This window comes from Microcaecilia unicolor, chromosome 11 (assembly GCF_901765095.1).
Source record: "Microcaecilia unicolor chromosome 11, aMicUni1.1, whole genome shotgun sequence".
Lineage (NCBI taxonomy): Eukaryota > Metazoa > Chordata > Amphibia > Gymnophiona > Siphonopidae > Microcaecilia > Microcaecilia unicolor.
The window spans coordinates 39,438,716-39,461,466 of NC_044041.1; the positions used below are offsets into that span (position 1 = coordinate 39,438,716).

General features: G+C 46.0%; 1 protein-coding gene across 1 annotated transcript in view; it reads right to left on the bottom strand.

Annotated features, from left to right (window-relative positions):
- Positions 1 to 1,012: 1,012 nt before the first annotated feature.
- ABCB9 (ATP binding cassette subfamily B member 9) overlaps positions 1,013 to 22,751 on the bottom strand; it is a 66,167-nt gene continuing 44,428 nt past the window's right edge. The window contains exons 12-13 of the mRNA XM_030219838.1: positions 15,778 to 16,032; positions 1,013 to 1,671 (exon numbers count right to left, since the gene is read on the bottom strand). Of these exons, the coding sequence (XP_030075698.1) occupies positions 1,654 to 1,671; positions 15,778 to 16,032 (273 nt within the window). The 3' untranslated portion in view covers positions 1,013 to 1,653. The remainder of the gene's footprint in view (positions 1,672 to 15,777; positions 16,033 to 22,751) is intronic.

Sequence of the window (22,751 nt, forward strand, 5' to 3'; positions counted from 1 at the left end):
GTCAAGCATATCACAGCAGTGTACACAGTTAAAATAAAATTATATAAGAAGGGCACTCCATTAATAAAAAAAAAAAAAGGAAAGAAAGAAAAGCCATATTCACTTCTAGACAGAAGTGCCAGTTAACTTTAATAACTGATTGTTAGCGTCTAATTGACTAATTAGTTTAAATGCGCATCTAGGATCCATGCCCACATTTGGCAACTTGTACAGAATCAAAGGGCTATCTGTATAGTTTAGACAGCAGCTCAATATCCCAGCTATTCGGCCTTTGCACCTCCTCTAACCCACCCTATAAATAAATATACAGTCATTTAACAAGTTAAACAACCCAATAATTATTATTTTTTTTGTTACATTTGTACCCCCGCGCTTTCCCACTCATGGCAGGCTCAATGTGGCTTACAGGTACTTATTTGTACTTGGGGCAATGGAGGGTTAAGTGACTTGCCCAGAGTCACAAGGAGCTGCCTGTGCCTGAAGTGGGAATCCAACTCAGTTCCTCAGTTCCTCAGTTCCCCAGGACCAAAGTCCACCACCCTAACCACTAGGCCACTCCTCCACTGTTGCTACTATTTGAGATTCTACATGGATCACCAATGTGGCCGCGCAGGCTTCTGCTTCTGTGAGTCTGACGTCCTGCACGTACGTGCAGGACGTCAGACTCACAGAAATAGAAGCCTGCGCAGCTTTCTACATGGAATGTTGCTAGTGGAATAGCAACATTCCATGTAGAATCTCCAATAGTATCTATTTTATTTTTGTTACATTTGTACCCTGCGCTTTCCCACTCATGGCAGGCTCAATGCGGCTTACATGGGGCAATGGAGGGTTAAGTGACTTGCCCAGAGTCACAAGGAGCTGCCTGTGCCTGAAGTGAGAATCAAACTCAGTTCCTCAGTTCCCCAGGACCAGAGTCCACCACCCTAACCACTAGGCCACTCCTCCACTCCATATATCTTTAAAAAAATACACAGATATGGGAGGTATATGCATTGTCTATCCAGCGGCCTGAATATCAGTCTGAATATTTTCATAAGTGACACTGCAGAGGAGTTAGTAGTCAATGTTTAAATTGTTAAGTACTGTCAACAGATTATTTCTTGAGTTCTTGTGAATTTCACTGATGATTTTGCAAGTCCAATTAGCAGCTCTAGGTGGTGGAACATATTCTCCAACTCCTTCAGTGACAAGGATGGAAATGGGGGAGGGGCGGATATGGGCAGAAAGGGGAGAGAGCAAGTGAGTGAGGGTGAGGGCACAGGGAGAAGATCATGTGAGCCTGAGTGTTCCCTGGTGGAAGGGTGAAGGAAGAGAGAAAGTCTCAGACCTCCCCCCTCTCACTTTCAGTTTCTCTAAACAAGTGAGTCACCAGTTGGCTATGTGCCTACACTTGAACTGTTTAATTGATCTGGGAGGAATTTTGAAAAACAGTGGACTTGACTTCAGGAATTTCTCTTCCTTCCTTCCATCACCATCTCCACACTGGAATTGAGGATCAGGTGATCTCACAGTATCTGCAGCTCTCCAGCTGTCCCTGCAGACACTTGGATTTTGTCCTCTATGATGCGAATCTTCATTTAGAGCTAGGGAAACCCTGTGAACCTACTCAATGTTCATGGCCTCTGATTCACTGGTCAGAAGTGACTTCTGCTACAGCTGACTCTTGTTCTGTAAAATAAACTGATTTTCACAATTTTGCACCAAAATGTTTCCAAAGATACTACATTAATATGCATCTGTATAACAAATACATGGCCCAGTGCACTGTAGTGTTTCCAAATCTTGCCTGGAGTTAGGTGATTTGTAGATCCCCTATGGGTGAGGCTTATAAAGGTGGGTGGTACAATAATAAAATCATGGTGTAGGGCCCCACGGTAAACACTCACCACTTAGGGAAGGTACAAAGAAAGATGGGGAAATTCTGTATATTATACAGTGTGCAATTCAAGATGTTAAACGAATTTCCCTAGATGTTACAAAATTTTAATGATGACAATATTGCACACTAAATGTTGGATTTAAATAATTTATTGCACAAGATGGTTTTAAAGTGCAATTAATGTTTTATACTAACAAGTAAGTTCAGCTCACAATAACTTTCAACTCTTGTATAATTTCAGGAAAACATACTCCGTGAAGCGATCAATTTCTATTCAAACCACAACGTAACACATCAGATAAGTACATTAATCAATTTTTCCTCTCTTTACCCAAACTTTCACCAGTTTTCATACACTTAAACAAGGGAATTTGATTCTTTGTGTTCAATTGTTTGTTTCAGAACCCTAATATCTACTTAAAGTGACTCAGACGGTTTATGGACTACTGTCAGCAATCAGGTAAGTACCCATATTTATACATAGTCCCTTAAATTACTGAAAGAGATGGTGGCTGACATAGGAGCCACCTTTTCAAAATTATTGGGGGTGCTAAGCCCAATGAAAATGACCCTTCCCTGGACACATACAAGGAATTTTCTCAATATTGGGGGTGCTCAAGCACCCACAGCACCCACAGAGTCGGCTCCAATGGTGGCTGAAACACTTAGCTGCTCTGTAGACTTTTCTTGTATGATGGTAACTTTGGTCTTTTGTGGTAGTTGGTGCACGTGTCGCTCCTGCGATGGTCCTCCTGCGTTGCCCAACAGCCTCTGTACCTGTACTCTAGTTAACCAAAAGAAATTGAAACCCTGTCTCCCTATCTTGTGGGAATTTTTATAAGGATTTACCTTATTTTTAAGACTGTGGCCCACTTATCTAAATCAAATCAACAGATAATTAACTTCCCTAAAGATAAGACCTGTCTAATTACTTTTTCCCCTACCTATTGAGGAACACTTTTGGATTTCAGTAGGTCACACCTTATAACCAATCTTGCATTTCTCATTCCAAACAAGAACCATCCAGCAATAGACATAGACTTCACTGTTGCTGGAATTCAGGTTGTACAATATCTGTCATCAACTTCACTTTACACACGTCACAGACCAATGTCCTCACAAACCACACGGTTACACCAAGGACAACAGTCTCTTTTCAATTTTTAATCAGCACCAATTCTCACTAAGGACAGGTGCAAGGTGATCACAACCCTGCTTTGTGGCAGGTCAGTGGGAACACACCAGATTTGCACACTCACTGTCTCTAGCCACCTTCACTTGTTACCAGCAGCTATTATACAGCTTATAGCCTATTTCAAACTCAGGCAAGCCTTTCTGTATAATCACTTAGCAAATTTACCAGGTATACTGTGATTTTCAGTGTGATTATCAGCCTGTCTAGTCACACAAATTTCTTATACATACATGGGCAGATCATCTTTCATGCAGGTATATCTCCCCTGTACATTCAGTCTCTCAGCTTTACTGAATTCCACTCTCTCTGTATCACCAGGTGTTCTGATTCAGTCAAATTATACTCTATTGAGGTTTTCCTCCTCATCCACACTCAATTTTCCAAGCACACAGACAGAGCACCTCTCATACCGGTCCTGTCTCTCCTGTGTCTTCAGTTCCTCTTACCTTGTATCAGACAACTCTTTATTTAAGTTCTCTCTCCTGTATAAATCAACTCTTACACAGGCACAGCACCTGTGTATGTGTAAGAGTCTGTCTTCTCCTGTGTCTTCAGTTCCTCTGACCTGGTCACCAGGGTTGCCAGATTTAAATAATTTTCCCGACCCAAACCAGCTTCTAAACCCGGCCAGAAACCACACACCCCGCCCCCGCCGTCACCAACCCCGCCCCCGCCATCATCAGCTCCACCCCTGACATCAACAGCTCCACCCCCGACGTCATTAACCAAGCCCCCCGCGGAGTGAAAAACCGCAGCCAGCGAGGAAAAAACCCCTGCCCAATGGAAAAGAAAGCCACCCAAAAAACCGCGACCCGCACCGGGCAAAAAGTTCCCGCAGCGGGTCGCGGAAAGCCACCCAATTGGGCGGGAAAACCGCCCATCTGGCATCTTTGCTGGTCACCAGCTCTGTCTCCCCTAGCAACAGGACTGCAGCTTGGCCATATGACTTAGTAGCACCAATTGGATGCTAGCTTGTGGAAGGTGAACTAACTTTTATAGTTTGTAAACTTTTCCAGTAGAGGAGTGTGGTAGCCGTGTTAGTCCACTCTTAAGGTTATCAATAGAAATCAAACAAAATAAAACATGGATACGATGATACCTTTTTTATTGGACATAACTTAATACATTTCTTGATTAGCTTTCGAAGGTTGCCCTTCTTCGTCAGATCGGAAATAAGCAAATGTGCTAGCTGACAGTGTATATAAGTGAAAACATTCAAGCATTACTATGACAGTCTGACAGGGTGGGAGGATGGGGGTGGGTTGGAGGTATGCATGGGGACATCAAAGCATATCATTGATATTCTAACAGGATGGGTGTGGGTAGGTGAGGGGAGGGTGATCAACAGAGACATACAGCTTTATGGTTTATAATGGGCTAGGAACCCCAGGTCCTTGTTAAGTCCTTTCTGTTGGGTGTTAAAATATTCAATCATTCTGACTTCAAAGGTCTTACGTTCTTGTATGGTTTTAAAGTTACCTTTCAGTATTCTCACTGTGAAATCACTGGTACAGTGGCCTGGTTCTGTGAAGTGCTGTCCCAACTGCCCGCCCTCTTCTCCTCCCCAACAAAATCTCTTTTAAATTTACCTCTGTCCGGCTGGCAGGGCAGCGAAGGCGCAGCGTCAGTGAAGGAGGCGGCGCTCCCGACGTCTCTACTAGTCTTCCCTTCGCTCAATGTCCCGCCTTCTTCTGACGTCAAGGAAATGACGTCAGAAGAAGGCGGGACATTGAGCGAAGGGAAGACTAGTAGAGACGTCGGGAGCACCACCTCCTTCACTGACGCTGCGCCGTTCGCTGCCCTGCCAGCCGGACGGAGGTAAATTTAAAAGAGATTTTGTTGGGGGGGAGAAGAGGGCGGGCAGTTGGGACATAGGAGCGGGAGGGCGAGGGTGCCCCCCTGCCACGCTTACCTCGCTTACTGCGTTGGCACGGCCCTGGTTTTGCTCATGTTTAGGTTTGCAAGTTGTTCACAAACACTTTCTTCTGCTAATGGTGTGGTATTCACTGCATTCCCACATGTAGCTTTGTCATTCATGTGCAGTCCTACTTCAGGATTTTCTTAGGTGAAAACCAAACAGAAGAATTTGTTTGGCAGCTTCGCTTTGTCCTCATCATTCTTAACACGATCATTCCTCAGAATCTTCTTGCAGTTCTTCTCCTGCCCAGTATACTTGGGAAAAGTCTTGTCACCTTGATTTATATTTTTAGACCTTACTTTTCCTGTGTATGCTTTTGCCATACTGATTTCTCTCTTTGTCTTTTTCAGCTTTGTCTTGTATTCTTTTCCATGTTCGTTGTTCTTGCGTCTTCTGTATTTTGTGAAAACATGATCTGGCCAATATTCAAAGCGAGTTAACTGGTTGGCTGCTTCTATGCGACTATCCGATCATTTTCAGAGGCACGTAAAATTTACCGGTTAGCACTGAAGTGGAAGCTGGCTTTGTCGGGGGCATTTCAGGGGTGGAATCTGGTTAGCTCCATATATTCAGAGCTAACCGGCCATGTTTAGTGCATAAATAGGACCACAAAAACAGATGTCCTATCTTTATGAGCTAGCCCATGGCTAGTTAAGTCTGAATATTGACTTAACTGGGCATGTGCTAGCTAGCTTTAAAAAAAACCCCACATAAATTTAATGCCAAAGCCAGTATAGGGCCTGGCATTGACTTTCTGGTTTCAGCACTGGCGGTGAACAAAAAAATGCTGTCTGCCACCGACTGAATGCCAGCTGGTACCTGTTTTGCCTTGATTTTTGATGCCACTTCCTTGTGATCCATATTGGTTCTCTTTTCTTCTAGCTTTTATTTACTTTTCTTACAGAAAAATTTGCTGCCCTTTAAAAAGCCCTTTTCAGTTTAGTCCATAGTTTTTCCACTTCCCTTATCTCCTCCCACCCTGCCAGCTCCTCCTTTAGGTATTTCTCCATTTTGCTGTCCACCATGTTTGAAATCCAGGGCTTTGAGTCTGATGTGACTGAACTTCATCTTAGCTTGTAAATGAAATCATACCGTGTGATGGTCACTGCTGTTCAAGTGGGCACCACCCAGGCATTAGACACACTTTCTTCATTCATGAGTACCAGATCCAGCGTCAACGCTCTCCCAGTGGGTTCTGCCACCATTTGCCTGAGCAAAGTCCCTTGTAAGGCCTCCATGATTGTTCTACTTCTCTCAAGATTTGCAGATAGGATACTGCAATCCACATCTGAAAGATTGTATTATCACCTCTCCCTTCTCGCTTGCTTTTATAATATCATTGATCAGAGATCCCTGTCCAGTTCTATTTGAATTGGAGGTCTGTAGGCTACACCTGTGAGGATAAATGTGTCATCTTCCCTTTCAAAGATTATCCATAGCACCTCCTCTCTATCCCACATCCCCTGCACAACTGGGGCATTCGACACTGCTCATTCGTCCACTCTCCTTTTACCACCAACAGAAGACACAGGACCAGCTGCTTCTTTGACAAATTTGGAATTTATTATGGCCGCAGCCAAGCAGTTTGCATTACATCTCATAAATCGCATTTACTTCTGTTGCCAATTTCATAACTCATAGGAAACCCCTGGGTACACAGCTTGTCATTCGTTTCTTGCTCCTCGCACTGCTGGTTGTGCCGTAAAAACACACCCCCGGTGATTAGGGTGCCTTCCGTTTAAGGACGCACCCTGCTTAATCTCAGGGCCCCCAGCCGTTTAAGCCAGGCGCCGACGCGATCACGCTAAATGAACTTCAACCTGGCCCCTTGCCGGTCGTAAACTTGAACTTGACCTTGAACGTCAGCTATTAGTCCCCGCCCACAAGGAACTATTCTGTGCTGCCATGCTGTGTACCCGCCGTAGGTTTTCCTAATCCCTCTCCCTAACCACCTAGCTGCGACGGTTGTGCCCTACACTGTGGGTGGGTGGGCTGGGTCAGCTCCTCTGGGTTGCTGATTCCTGCTCGAAAGGACCTTTCCTTACCTGCTGACCCCTTTTATGTCTTCCCTCTCCGTCCCGCCCCCCCCCTTTCCCTATTTTCCTTAACCCTTTCCTTCCCGCTGGCCTACAGCCCAGTTGTGTCCGGCCTCCCTAATTGGTTTGGCCTCCTCCTTTTCAGCTGCTTTAATACTGGTTTGTTTTATTTAACTAAAACCTAGAGAGCCACTCTCTCCCTCCTTTTCTGCCATCTCTATTCTTGTTAACTAAATTATAGCCAGGTAAGGAGATATCATATTCATGAGACTCATTGAACCATGTCTCCATAATGGCCACAAACATCGTCCATTTCCACCATCAGGGCTTCCAAATAAGGATTTTGGGGGTCCTTTTACAAAAGTAAACTGAAAAATGGCTTGCGGTAGTGTAGGCTTGTGTTTTGGGCGTGTGCTGATCCATTTTTTTTAGTGCGCCTGTTAAAAAGGCCTCTTTTTTTTTTCTTGCCGAAAATGGACATACTGCAAAATCAAAATTGTCGCCCATCCATTTTGGGTCTGAGACCTTACCGCCAACCATAGACTTAGCGGCAAAGAATCTGGGCGGTAATGACCTACGTGCGTCAAATGCCACTTGGAACGCGTCTGTTACGTGCGCTGGAAAATAAAACATTTTTTCAGACATGCATAGTGGACGCGTACCAAAATTGAAATTACCGCAAGGGCCAAGCAGTAACCGGACGGTAACTCCAATTTGGTGTGCGTTCAGCGTGCGTTGGCGCCTACGTGGCTTAGTAAAAGGGGCCCCTTGTTGTTTTCTTTATATAATTTTTATTCCAATCTCCTCTTCCCTTTTGTTTGTTGATGAGTACGTTGTCTCCCTTTATTTTTGTTACTATTCTAATGCTTTTTCTGGCATCCATCCTGTACTTTTCGTTCATCTACATCCCTTTCTCTTAATTTTAACACCTGTCCACATATTGTGTGAATATTTCCTTCCACAGAAAGATGCAGATTTATTTATTTATTTATTACATTTGTACCCCGCGTTTTCCCACACATGGCAGGCTCAATGCGGCTTACATAGTAACAATATAAAGAATTACAAAGTCGTAAGAAAGTATAAGGGTTTTACTATATTTTGGCTTGCAAACCTTGAAGAATAGAGATTATAGGGACTGCTATAGGTCTCAGAGTCCACAGCTTTCAAAACAGACTCAAAGCTTTTCCTGTTCACAGATGCTGTTTCTGCACCGAGAGAGCAAGACCTTTGAGAAGTTTCTGGATACATTTTGAATAGCTGACATCTTCTGCTGGAATATCTGCTTTGGAGATGTTTCCATTATGTAGTTAATGTTTCTTAATCTTGTATACTATTCCTTCTTGGGTTGGGATATCAATGTTGAGGGGATGGGATCTCTGTTTACCAACTCCCAAGGTCAGAGGGGGGGGGGGGGGGAATAGGTCAAGTTTTATGCTGGCTACAGTGTTTAGAAAATGGGCTTCTGCTTCTGGGAAGGAGCCATCTGGCAATTCCCTCAGAGGAAAAGAGTATAATCCTTTCCTGTACTGTGTCTGGCTTACATAAGCATTTAGGATGTTGCTTTATATATTGTCATCTGCTAATTAGATTTTGAAAAAACTCTGCAGATCACTGTTGGAGGGAGCCTCAATGCACAATGGCAGAGCAGAGGGTGGGTATGACGGATTAAGATGGACATGACCAGATTATGGAGTCATCTGACCTGACGTGCTCTTCTCCCCTATTTCACCAGGAAGCATGCCTAGCAACATTTACTGTTATTACTCTGTCTGTCTGATCACACATGCCATATACTCTCACTACAGATAGATGTGATTAACATTCTCTTTTCTTCCCCAGCCCCTGATTTTCTCTCTTTCTCCCTACCGGGACCTGCCTCCTGTCCTCTCCTCTCATCCCATTTCCCCCTATTCCTATCCACCATCAGCCTAAAATGACCCAACTCTACTTCTCCACTCAGCATTTTCTTTACAGACGCAAACCCCTAATTCTCTAAACCTTTGAACACAATTTGTTAGATGTTTTTGTACTTATGTATTTATCTTTTTGGTCCATTTTTGAAAAAAAAAAAAAAAAAAAAAGGTCCAAGTGAAAAATGCACAAAATCAAGCCATTGGGATGTAGGAGGAGCCAGCATTCTTAGTAGACTGGCCACACAGACATCCCAAGAGAGTAATGGGACACCTAAAGGGCACTGACGTGGACTTCAAATAAATGCTCCCAGGTACACATCTCACCGTTGCTCCCTTATATTGTTTGCTGAGTCCCCAAAACCCACTAAACCCAACTGTACACCACTACAATAACCCTTATGGGTGAAGGGGGCACCTATATGTGGGTACAGTGGGTTTCTGGTGAGTTTTGGAGGGCTCAGTTTCCTCCACAAGTGTAACAGGTAGGGGGAGGTAGAAGCCTGGGTCCACCTGTCTGCAGTGCTCTGCACCCACCACTAGACTACTCCAGGGACCTGCATGCTGTTCTAATTGACCTGAATATAACATGAGGCTGGCATAGAGGCTGGTAAGTAATGTTTTTAATCACATTTTTTGGGGGTGGGAGGGTGTTACTGACCTCTGGGGACGTAAGGAAAGGTCATCTCTGATTCCTTCTGGTGGCCATTTAGGGCACTTTTTTGTGGCTTATTCATTAATAAAACAGGTCTAGACCAAAACATCTAACTTATAGCCCTAGATGTTTCTGTTTTGTTCCATTATAGCAGAAAAATGTCCAAGTGTTAGGAACGACCCAGATCCTGCCTTTAATATGCCCATGACACACCCCTTGTGATTTGAATGCACTTCTGATGGACTTCATAGAAAAATGTCTAAAATTTGGTTTTGAGAATACCAATTTGTACGTTTTTGTGAGAAAAACATCCAAATGCACATTTATGTCACTTTTTGAGCATTTTTATCTTTTGAAAATGCGCCCCATAGTAACGTATGGAACTTTATAAATCTAAGTGCTTTGAAAATGAGGCCCGTGGAGGGGCATAATTGAATGAAAACGTCTATCTCCATGGGCGTTTATCTCCGAGAACGGGTCCGTGAAGGGGCGGACCGAACCGTATTTTCGAAAAAAATAGACGTCCATGTTTTATTCGACAATTTGTGAGCTGGGCGTTTTTGTTTTTCAGTGATAATTGAAAATGAAAGCGCCCAGCTCAAAAACGAATAAATCCAAGGCATTTGTTCATGGGAGGGGCCAGGAGTCGTAGTGCACTGGTCCCCCTCACATGCCAGGACACCAACCGGGCACCCTAGGGGGCACATTTACAAAAAAAAACAAAAAGGTAAAAGAGCTCCCAGGTGCATAGCACCCTTCCGTTGGGTGTTGAGCCCCCCAAATCCCCCTCAAAACCCACCACCCACAAGTCTACACCATTACTATAGCCCTAAGGGGTGAAGGGGGGCACCTACATGTGGGTACAGTGGGTTTGGGGGGCGGTGTGGAGGGCTCCCATTTACCAGCACAAGTGTAACAGGTGGGGGGGGGATGGGCCTGGGTCCACCTGTCTGAAGTCCACTGCACCCCCTAACAACTGCTCCAGGGACCTGCATACTGCTGCCAGGGAGGTGGGTATGACATTTGAGGGTGAAAATAAAAAGTTGTGAAACATCATTTTTTGTGGTGGGAGGGGGTTAGTGACCACTGGGGGAGTCAGGGGAGGTCATCCCCGATTCCTTCCGGTGGTCATCTGGTCATTTAGGGCACTTTTTGGGGCCTTATTCGTGAAAAAACAGGGTCCAGGAAAAGTGTCCTAAATTCTAGCTAAAAACGCATACTTTTTTTCCATTATCGGTGAAATGCGCCCATCTCTGTTCGGCCGATAACCACGCCCCAGTTCCGCCTTCGCCACACCTCTGACACGCCCCCATCAACTTTGTCCGCATCCACGACGGAGTGCAGTTGAAAACATCCAAAATCGGCTTTCGATTATACCGATTTATTCGTTTTGGGGAGATAAACGTCTATCTCCTGATTTGGGTCGCAATATAGGCGTTTTTCTCTTTCGATTATAAGCTGGTTAGTGTGCTAAGTGGCACATGGAAGTTATACAATATGCTCAGTTACACATGTAACAATATAATAGCTAGCAGAAATCCAGCTAGGCGGAGAACTCTGTAATCCCATGGAAAAGAAAGATAAAGAAGGGGGAGATAGTGGGAAAATGACCACAGATTCCAGAAAAGAGGAGGACAATCTTGATACTTTTTGAACATTTCGTGCCATCAGATTTGAGGCCTAGCATTATTACTCCAAAGATCTTTTTCAAGACCAATCCATTGAATTACTGACCAAAAAGGTTTATTTTTTAAGAACTTGAGATCCATTACTACTACTACTACTATTAAACATTTCTATAGCGCTACTAGACTTAGGCAGCGCTGTACAAATTAACATGAAAAGACAGTCCCTGCTCAACAGAGCTTACAATCCATTAGTTAAAAAAGACTCCTGAGGCAGGCCTTTTAGGCTGAAACACAGTATTGTGTTGAGTCTTTGATCATTAAATCTTCTCAAGTATCAAGACTGTCCTCCTTTTTTCTGGAGTACATGGTTATCTACTATCTGCCCCCTTCTTTAACAATATAACAACTAGCTGCCAATTGGTGTTAATGACTAATTATTGGTCACAATTGGTATTAATGGTAATACTTGGTGCTAATTAGCAGTTATATGCATAGCTGCCCTTAAGATTCTCCAAACTGCATGCGCAAAATCCATAGCGTGCAACCTCAAGGGGATGTAGACTGAGAGGGACATAGGTGGGTCAGGGGCACTGTTCCCTCTAAGCTAAGCGTGAGTCCTCCACTTACAGTCCTGCCAGTGGGAGGTGCTGTTTTGCTATCATATTTCCAATAGTGAAGGACAGGCAACCTGTCTGTCCCTAGTAACTGAAAACACAATATCGAGGCACCGCCCCCCAGTGGCAGCAATGCAGTTGGGGGACTCCTACTTGGCTTAGAGGGAGAAGTGGTCAGAGGTGTGCCTAGTGCTTATGCAAGTGGGTTATAAAATACTGACAGTTATGTTTACAGCAGCCATTGAGCTGGCGTAGGTGCTGGAGCCTAAAGTTAGGTGCTAACTATGGACTTTTGCTAGTATTTTATAATGGACTTACGTGCATCACTTTTCGGTGACCTTTTGAGAATTACCCCCATGAAGGGCAATTCTGTAACAGGGTGTCTATGTGCTGCTATTTCCCTGTGAGCCTCCCTGTGAGCCTCATTCTGCTGATCTCAGCCTGTGTATACAACTATGTCAAGATGGAGTCTGTGAACTAAGACCCTGCACTTCAGTGACCAAGCAGATTCAACTTTCTGTTTGTACCAGAGCTCTGCTTGTGGTAAATAACTGGCAGGTCTGGAAAAAACTCAAGGATATGCAGTGGGCTACCTGACCCTTGCACCTCCCTGATGAGTTACAGGGGGTAAGGCCATGGTGCCAGCGAGTCTGATGAGAGACAGGAATGCATACCACAATGTAACAACTGGAAGATTAAAAAAAAAAAGGTTTTTTTTCTTGCTCAGGGAAGGAGCTGGACAAGATCCTGATTGGTTGCTGTCTGGTCACCTGGGAATCAGGGGCCAGAGAGCGAAAACCAGAAAGAGAAGGACAGAGACGAGTACAGAGAGAAGAAGAAAGAAAAGAAGAAAAGGAGAATTTGTCTGGTTCTACTGGAAGAAGGGTAGCTGAAAAGAAGACCAGCGAGACCTGAAGTGGTCCACAACCTTGTGAACTGACCATCTGAAGAAAGTACCTGTTGGTTCAGCTCTACCGGCCAGAGAGACTGTAATCCTGCATGCTGCAGAGAACCTGTGTTGTTTCCTGAGACGGGGACTCGCTGTGGAAAACAGCTGGAGTCTAAAGGGAAAAACCTGTGTCCACTTCATCTGAGAGACCACCTAGAGTCAGCTCGGTGAGGATTGCAGAGATTTATTTCCTATAGTCGGGGATTAGCTAGTGGGTTCTTACCTCAGCAAAGGCGGGTTAGTCAGAACTTTGTGATCAGGAAGATGTGCTGCTAACTGTATTACTTCATGACCTAGTCAGTATTACTAATCAGGATTGTGTAATAACCTAGTAACCAGTGATATCAGTGTTTTAGTTAGAAAATACATTCTACAGTTGCTTATCAGCATAAGGGAGCTACAATTGTACAGCTGAGCTGTAGTGTAGGGTGTATTATTCTATTTTCTTACCTATATAATAAATTAATATATTTCACAGCAGTGACTTTACTTTTATTCCAGTTCTCTCTAACAGAAGAAAAGTTCTGGTGTAGGCCCAGAACAGCCAGGTTCCTTTATAATATATAACCCCTGGACAGAGCTAGGAAGTTGGTTTAGCCAGACTCCTGTAAACGGAACCTGGGAATTGCTCATTGGGTAGCTTTGCCCAGCAGAGTTATTCATCTATAAATGCTTACATAAGCATGTGCTCTTTATGAGGACATGTCCGTGGAACTGGGCGGGTTTTGCCAATCTGCCCGTTTGTTCGGATTTCTGGACAAACGGGCAGGCTGGTGGGCGGGCCATCCTATAGGACGGCCCAACCACCAGCCTGCTCGTTTGTCCAGAAATCTGGACAAACGGGCACATTGCTAGCCTCCCCTCCCGTTACTTACTACTGCCCTGGTGGTCTAGTTACCTCTTCCGCCTTCGGGGCAGGAAAGAGCCCCCTCTATCCTGCCCGGAGTGCTGCCCTGCATGCATCCTTCCATCCTGCTGGTGATCTTGGCGCTGATTCAGAATGGCCGCCGAGAGTTGAAGTGACCTCGCGAGACTGCAACTCTCGGTGGCCATTTTGAATCAGCGCCGAGATCAGGAACAGGAAGAATGCATGCAGGGCAGCGCTCCGGGCAGGAAAGAGGGGGCTCTTTCCTGCTCCGAAGAGGTCACTAGACCACCAGGGCAGTAGTAAGGTAAGGGGAGGGGGGTGACGGTGAGGGAGGGGAAAATGTGACAGGGGGCGGAGCATGTGTCCTCCTTTTTGGGGGACAAAATATGGTAACCCTACCCTGTGTGTATTTTTTGTACTCCAGCTAGAATCTGTAGATAGTGTGGGTTTATAAATGTTAAAATTAAATTAAATAACTGGCATATGGATACATTTGTGCTTAGCCACAATCACTTAGGCCAGCTATAGAGCCAGTGTAAATGATGCTGCCTGAGTGCTGGAGATACCTGCGTATCTGATAGAATTCTAGAACATAAGAACATACTGGGACAGACCGAAGGTCCATCAAGCCCAGTATTCTGTTTCCAATCCAGGTCACAAGTACCTGGCATGATCCCAGGAGAGCAAAACAGACTTTATGCTGCTTAACCTAGAAATAAGCAGTGAATTTTCCCATCTTAATAATGGCTTCTATAAGAACTCATATAAATGTGAGTCCTGCCCACACGCTACTCATGTGAACGCCCATCTGTCAAATGAATGCTACATATGATATTCACACACTTCCAGAAGAGTACTTTGGCACAATTCTGGCATATCTCTTATATGGTGTGAAGCCCCACCCAGGGCATCCCAGAATGCACTGGGCAGGGCTGGGCACCACCATTTTCAAGGCAGCACTGGAAGAGGAGGGAGTGTACTACTTCCCTCCTCCAACAAAGGTACAGGGGGCGGGGAAGAGGGCTGCTAGACCACCAGGTAGAGGGGGGGGGGAGGCCTGATTTGTGTCCCACTGGGCCACCAGGGCTTTTGGGGAGGGATGCGAGAGGGGGTTAGGGGGTTGGAGATTCACCGAATCTCCAGCTCCCGGTGAATCTGTCAAACAAGTGTGGAAGGATTATTGCCTGAGCGCATGCTCAGGCACAATCCTCCTGCACTTTACTCTATGATCAGAGATAAATTTGCATGCTATTATCTCTGATCATAAGGGCGGAAAAGCCCCGCGCTGTTCCTGCGCTATTTTTAGAGAACTGTTTGGAACAGTGCGGGGCTTTCAATCATCTGGGCATCAGTATGGCTATTCTTATGTTCTTTGTTGGAAGCTCATGTGTATACAAAATACCACACCCCATATGTAAATATTGATTAGGAAGCCTAAACAAAGCCCTGCTTCTTCTGGAGGGTGTGTCCCTGTTAGAGAACCTGTGAGTGGGTCTGAGAATCTGGCGAGGTGAACCTCTGGAGCAAAGGCGGTATCTGTGACCACCTACCTATGGCACTTCCTGAGACGGATGAGCTTTAGTACAGCAGTAGGATTTTATTGCAAACCAGCCCCAACTCAGGCCTGCAGTATTCATCTAGATCAGTTTGCTAGAAGCTGCTAAGCAGGAAGTAACATAGAAAATAAATACAGCAAACTCACCAAACCTGCAATAGTGAAAATGAGTCAGGCAGCGAAGTCAGTGCTAAGACCAGAAAAGCCCTGTATGCGTTATCTTTTTGCTTCCTTCTCCAGATGAACAGGCAGCGTTTGGGTGTAACAGCCTGTGGCTAGAAGAACATTTTACCCACGCCGACGATTTCCTTGAGCTACCTCGTGAAGGTGGACCACTGTTTCTACATTACCGGCAAAAGGCTGCCTGTCTGCAACACATACTGGAAGAACGGGTGTGTACTGGGCAGGAACATCCACCTTCTTCTGCTTATGTGGAGCAAAGGTTTTGGAAAAGAGGTGTGACAGACCCTTCATTCTCACTCGCATACTTCTGCAGTCCAGAACATGTCACATTTGAACTTCTTTGTCTGACTGACTAACTGCCAAGGATGAGTCCTGCCTTACCAAAGTGGAGTCAGGGCTCTTGCCTGCCACATGCTGATGGCCGAGCTGCAGGCTGGAATCCATGCCATGGACTTGCCGCTGCACCAGCTTAGCATAAAGTCCCCCTTCTTCCATTAGCTTCCTGTGGGTCCCCTGCTGCACCACTCGGCCTTTATCCAACACAATGATATCATGTGCCTTTTCCACAGTGCTCAGTCGGTGAGCTATGATCAGTACGGTGTGGCACTGCAGAGCCGTATTAATAGCTTGCTGAATCTGTCAAAAAGTTTCAACAATTAATTAATAGCAGTCACTTTTAATTCTATTTACCTCACATTTAAAGACCTAAAGAAGACATCCATTTTCCAACCATTTATGGGCATAAATAGCGATTTACTTAAGGTAAACTGCCCTCTAAAAAGCACACGAGGGGTTCACAACATACGCACTCTTACTGCATCAGAACAGAGCATTTCTGTAAGTATGATTAGGCTGGGCAAGGAAAACAGTCTATTAGATTGTAAGCTCTTTGAGCAGGGACTGTCTCTCTTTGTTAAATTGTACAGCGCTGCGTAACCCTAGTAGCGCTTTAGAAATGTTAAGTAGTAGTAGTAGTATATATATTTACACATAATTATTATTCAATCGCACTTGACACTCGTCTGGATACAGACCCAGTTAAGGAACAGAAATTAGGGATACAAGGGACCATTTCTGTTCCATAACTGGGTCTGTATCCAGACGAGTGTCAAGTGCGATTGAATAATAATCTTATAATAATGATCTTCACAGAAACCGAGACAAGGGTTCCGCCTCAATGTTAGTACTGCTAGATTTCTCAGCAGCTTTTGACACTGTGGATCATGATATTATTCTAGCACGACTGACAGAAACAGGTATCACTGGAACAGTACTTGCCTGGTTCAGATCCTATCTATCAGACAGGCAACAATCCATAATGTTTGGCAGCAACTCATCACCACCATGGACACTGACCTGTGGGGTACCACAAATATCGATACTGTCACCTATTCTGTTCAATATCTACTTCAAGCCACTAGCAGAGTTGATTCGGTCAATGGACACTCAGTTCTACATCTATGCGGATGATGTGCAGCTACTCATATCCATTGAACCTGACTTACCTACTGCCTTGAATAAACTGATTACCTGTCTAACATCAATTCAAAAATTGGCTATACAGAACAAACTTTGCCTGAACCCAAGTAAAACCGAGCTTCACTGGGTCCCTAACACAAGTGGAAACATAACTGACATCAAAATCCCTTTTGGGAAGTACGAACTCCCCCTCAAATCACAAGTCAGGACCCTTGAAATACAGTTAGATTCAACACTTACTCTGATTCCCCAAATCCAAGCAACCTTAAAGAGCTGCTTCTACTATTTGCGACAGCTAAGCTGCCTCTCTCCTTACATTGAGAAGGTAAATCTTATCCCAGTTGTGCATGCCATGGTAACATCAAGACTGGATTACTGCAATGCACTATACAATGGTCTGACTAAGAAAGGGCCTGCACCGGCTCCAGTTGATTCAGAATGCAGCAGCAAGACTTATAGAAGGTTGCAAGCGACGTGACCACATCACACCATTTTTGCAAAAACTTCATTGGCTACCAGTACAATACAGGGCTAAATTTAAAACTCTATGCCTGATCTTCAAAACCCTGAAAGGAAATGGCCCTGAGTACCTGAAGAATAGGATGATCCTCCACACACCACCAAGGACACTAACAGGCTTATTTTCGAAAGAGAAGTGCGCCCATCTTCCGACACAAATCGGGAGATGGGCGTCCTTCTCTCAGGGTCACCCATATCGGCATAATCGAAAGCTGATTTTGGGCGTCCTCAACTGCTTTCCGTCGCGGGGACAACCAAAGTTCACGGGGGCATGTCGGCACCGTAGCGAAGGCGGGACTGGGGCATGATTAAGAGATGGGCGTCCTCGGCCGATAATGGAAAAAAGAAGGGCATCCCTGATGAGCCCTTGGCCGACTTTACTTGGTCCATTTTTTCTTGTGACTAAGCCATGAAAAGGTGCCCGAACTGACCAGATGACCACCGGAGGGAATCGGGGATGACCTCCCCTTACTCCCCCAGTGGTCACCAACCCCTTCCCACCCTAAAAAAAAAAAAAATTAAAAAACGTTTTTTCCAGCCTCTATGCCAGCCTCAAATGTCATACCCAGCTCCATGACAGCAGTATACAGGTCCCTGGAGCAGTTTTAGTGGGTGCAGTGCACTTCAGCCAGGCGGACCCAGGCCCACTACCTGTTACACTTATGGTGGTAAATGTGACCCTCCAAAACCCACCCAAAACCCACTGTACCCACATGTAGGTGCCAACTTCACCCCTTAGGGCTATGGTAGTGGTGTACAGTTGGGGAGAGTGGGTTTTGTGGGGGGTTTGGGGGTTCAGCACCCAAGGTAAGGGAGCTATGCACCTGTGAGCAATTTATGAAGTCCACTGCAGTGTCCCCTAGGGTTCCCAGTTGGTGTCCTGGCATGTTAGGGGGACCAGTGCACTACGAATTCTGGCTCCTCCCATGACCAAAGGGCTTGGATTTGGTCGTTTTTGAGATAGGTGTCCTCGGTTTCCATTATGGCTGGAAACTGGGGACGACCATCTCTAAGGTCGACCATCTCAACATTTAGGTCAACCATCTCTAAGGTCGACCTAAATGTTGAGTTTGGGCGTCCCCGACCATATTATCGAAATGAAAGATGGACGCCCATCTTGTTTCGATAATACGGGTTTCACCGCCCCTTCGCGGGGCCATCCTACGAGTACGGCGTCAAGAAAACTTGGGCGCCCCATTCAATTATGCCCCTCCACGGTCCTCCCAAGGACTTTCACTAACCACACCCTCTCCAAAAGACATCACATGATGTGATACCCGCAAGCAAGCCTTCTCCGGAGTAGCCCCCACACTCTGGAATGCACTACCTGAAATGCTGCACTTAACACAAGACTATCCCTACTTCAGGAAGCAGGTGAAAGCTTGGCTCTTCAACCAGGCCTTTAATGAAAGAAGTAACTAGCTTGTTAGTCTCACTCACAAACACAAGGAGTGACTCAGGCAGCACATACTGCAGCAGGACATGTTTAGCCACTCCTACCCTAGCTGAGATAATATTTAACCATCTCTTTGACCTCATGTGCAACTTTATTTAAATCAGTCACCTTACTTTCTAACTCTTCCTACTTTCTTACCTATCCATATGTTACATCCTTGCTTTACCCTTCACTTTGAATTATAATGTTCTATTACGTATTGTGTTGACATTGTAAGTAGTATACTATGCCATACTTTGTATTGTTATTTGAATATTTTTACTGCTGTAGTTGCCTATTGCTCATGTTTGATCTATTCTTACTGTACATTGCCTTGAGTGAATTCCTTCAAAAAAGGTGGTAAAAAAAAATCCTACTTAATAAATAAATAAAATAAAATTTGATCCTTTTCTTTAGACTCTTGCACATACTCACAAACTTTATGACTTGCCTATCAAGCTGCAGAGCAAATGGAAGCCAAAGCTTCTTACTATAAGGCCAGACTGCCTCACTGGGAATAAGTGTATAATTTCAGGTTAGACTGCGGAGCAGTGGCGAAGCCACAGGTGGGCCTGAGTGGGCACAGCCCATCCAGCATTGACCCAGCTGTAATGTGGCTGATGGGGGATCCCCAAACCCTGCCAGCTGAAGTCTCCCAGCAATTTTCCCTCCCCTCCTCTGCAGGCGATTGGGTCTCTCAACAATACTCCCCCAACCCCCTGGTATCCTTTAAAATGTTCAGTTCTTTGCTGGGAGCAAACAGTGACTCATACGTGCTGCTCACGCTAGCCCTGAGCCCTGCTTCCGACGTAACTTCAAGTTTCCGCATAGGCGGGACAAGGTTAGGGATAGGCTCAGGGCTGGCGTGATCAGTGGGTGTGAGTTGCTGTTAGTAAAGAACTGAATGCTTTCAAGGGTACCACTACTACTTAGCATTTCTATAGCGCTGCCAGGGTTACGCAGCGCTGTACAAGTTTAAACACGGGGAGGGACAGTCCCTGCTCAAGAGAGCTTACAATCTAACGGTAACATACTACGTAGTCAGTGTAGGTAACAGGAATGGGGAAGGTGGTTAGGCGCCAAAAGCAAGGGAGAAGAGATGGGCCTTGAGTAAGGACTTGAAGATGGGCAGGGAGGGCGCATGGCGTATTGGTTCAGGAAGTCTGTTCCAGGCATAAGGTGCTGCGAGGCAGAAGGGGCGGAGTCTGGAGTTAGCGGTGGTGGAGAAGGGTACAGATAGGAGTGATTTGTCCTGAGAGCGGAGGTTACGGGTGGGAACATACGGGGAGAGGAGGGTAGAGAGGTAATGGGGGGCAGCAGATTGAGTGCACTTGAAGGTCAATAGGAGAAGCTTGAACTGTATACGGTAGTGGATTGGGAGCCAGTGAAGCGACTTGAGGAGAGGGGTGATATGAGAGTATTGGTTCACGCGGTAGATAAGACGTGCGGCAGAATTTTGGACAGATTGAAGGGGGGATAGGTGGCTAAGCGGGAGGTCAGCGAGGAGAAGGTTGCAATAGTCAAGACGAGAGGTAACGAGCGAGTGGACGAGGGTTCGGGTGGTCTGTTCAGAGAGGAATGGGCAAATTTTGCTAATATTATAGAGGAAGAAGCGACAGGTCTGGGCTGTCTGCTGGATATGGGCAGAGAAGGAGAGGGAGGAATCGAAGATGACTCTGAGATTGCGTGCTGAAGAGATGGGGAGGATGAGGGTGTTGTCAACAGAGACGGAAAGTGGGAGAAGAGGAGAAGAGGGTTTGGGTGGAAAGATAAGGAGCTCAGTCTTTGCCATGTTCTATTTCAGGGTACCGGAGGGTTGGAGGAGTGGAGTTGACTTGAGAGATGCCCGATTGCCTGGGAGGAGGGAAGGAGTTGTCATGCCCACCCACTTTGGGCTCGGGCCCACCCAAACTTGGGCGTTTGCCTATACCCCTGCTGAAGAGGTATCCGGGGTTGTGATACAATCAGTGCAAGCATAAAGTGCTTGTGAAAGGCAGATGAGGGGTGACCACATTAGCACAACATCTTGTCATCCAGAAGGTGCAATGGATGGCTGTGGTTTGACTTACCTTAAATCTTCAGCCTTAGCTGGTAATTGAGATGCCACCGGCAGTAGCGTAGCTAGGATTGGATAGTAGGCACCTCATCCTTCTACTGCCCCTTCCCTCTTCCCTCCCACCCCCACCCTCCCCCAAATTAAAACTGCCTTAGCTGGCAAGGTTCCCCAAGCATGGATCATCTAAAGTGTGGCTGTCACAGCTCAAATTGCCATCACTGCTGCAAGCACTGGCAGCATGTTCAGTTCTCATGGATGAAAGGTGCAGGGCCGTGCCAACACGGTAAGCGAGGTAAGCATGGTAGGGGGGCGCTTCCCTCTGGGGGGCGCCGCCGCACCATGCTCACCTCGCCCGCCCTCTTCTCCCCCCCACCCAACATCCCTTTTCTTTTTTTTTTCCTTTTTAAATTTACCTCCGTGGCGGTTCCGGCAGCGCAGCGTCAGTGAAGGAGGCGGCGCTGCGCTCCCGACATCTCTAGCCTTCCCTTCGCTGTGTTCCGCCTTCTTCTGACGTCATCCTTGACGTCAGAAGAAGGCGGAACACAGCGAAGGGAAGGCTAGAGACGTCGGGAGCGCAGCACCGCCTCCTTCACTGACGCTGCGCTGCCGGAACCGCCACAGAGGTAAATTTAAAAAGAAAAAAAAGAAAAGGGATGTTGGGGGGAGAGAAGAGGGCGGGCAGTTGAACAATGGGAGCGGGAGGGCAGGGGAGAGACGAGAGCATGGATGCAAGGGGGGGTCATGGAAAGGAGAGAGGGGAATTGCTGGAAAGGGATGAATGGAGGGGCAGGGGACAGAGGAGCATGGATGGGCATGGATTGGGAGGGCAGGGCTCAGGGAGAGAGGGGAATTGCTGGAAAGGGATGAATGGAGGGGGCAGAGGACAGAGGAGCATGGATGGGCATGGATTGGGAGGGCAGAGCTCAGGGAGAGAGGAGAAATTGCTGGACATAGAGGGGAGGGAAGAAAGATGAAGGAGATGAAATGAGGGAAAAGGAAGAGAGGAGAAAAACTGCACATGGATGAAGAAAATAGGCAGAAGCTGAGGACCAGAAATGAAGAAGAAAGGAGGAAAGGAAATAAATAAATGGAAAGGAAGCCCTGGAAACAGAGTTAAGAGGACAGATAGCAGCAGAATCAGATACTGGGCCAGCATGATCAGAAAAAGAAAGTCACCAGACAACAAAGGTAGAAAAAAATCATTTTATTTTCATTTTTGTGTTTGGAATATGTCCACTTTGAGAATTTACATCTGCTATCTTATTTTGCAATGTATAGCAATTTGTTTCTAAGAATATTGCTGACAATTCATTTTCAGGGGGGGGAGGGCCGCCGCCAACTGATAGTCTGCAGGGGGGCGCCAGAGACCCTAGGCACGGCCCTGGAAAGGTGCATCCAGCTGCTGGGTGGACCTGAGGCAAAAGTAGATGGGCCCAGGCCCACCTGTGGCTATGTCCCTGCCACCCAGAAATCTAGTCACTGGTGCAAAGAAAATGGGGGAAAATCCAGCTACTGAAAGCGGCCTAAAACTCCCTAGTCTTCTAAACAGGAAAGACAACTGAATCAAAGGTCACTAACCAGTACTAAGGCTTGGAACACGACGACACAGAGAGCAACACGAAATCTAGAAGTTACTCCAGTCAAATACTTACTACATTTGCCAATGAGCCACGGTGCCGGTTTGAAATCTCCACCTTAGCTGCAGGTCATGGGCTCACATTTCTCTTCAGAACTAGAGGGAACATTAGAACTTCTGCCCTGCAATTTTTGGCTTGTTCTAGCTTGTTCACACATTGGAATGCCAAACAAGCAAAGCTTTCCCAGGCTTACACTGCAACCATCGGGGCCTAAGCTGTGGCCTCAACC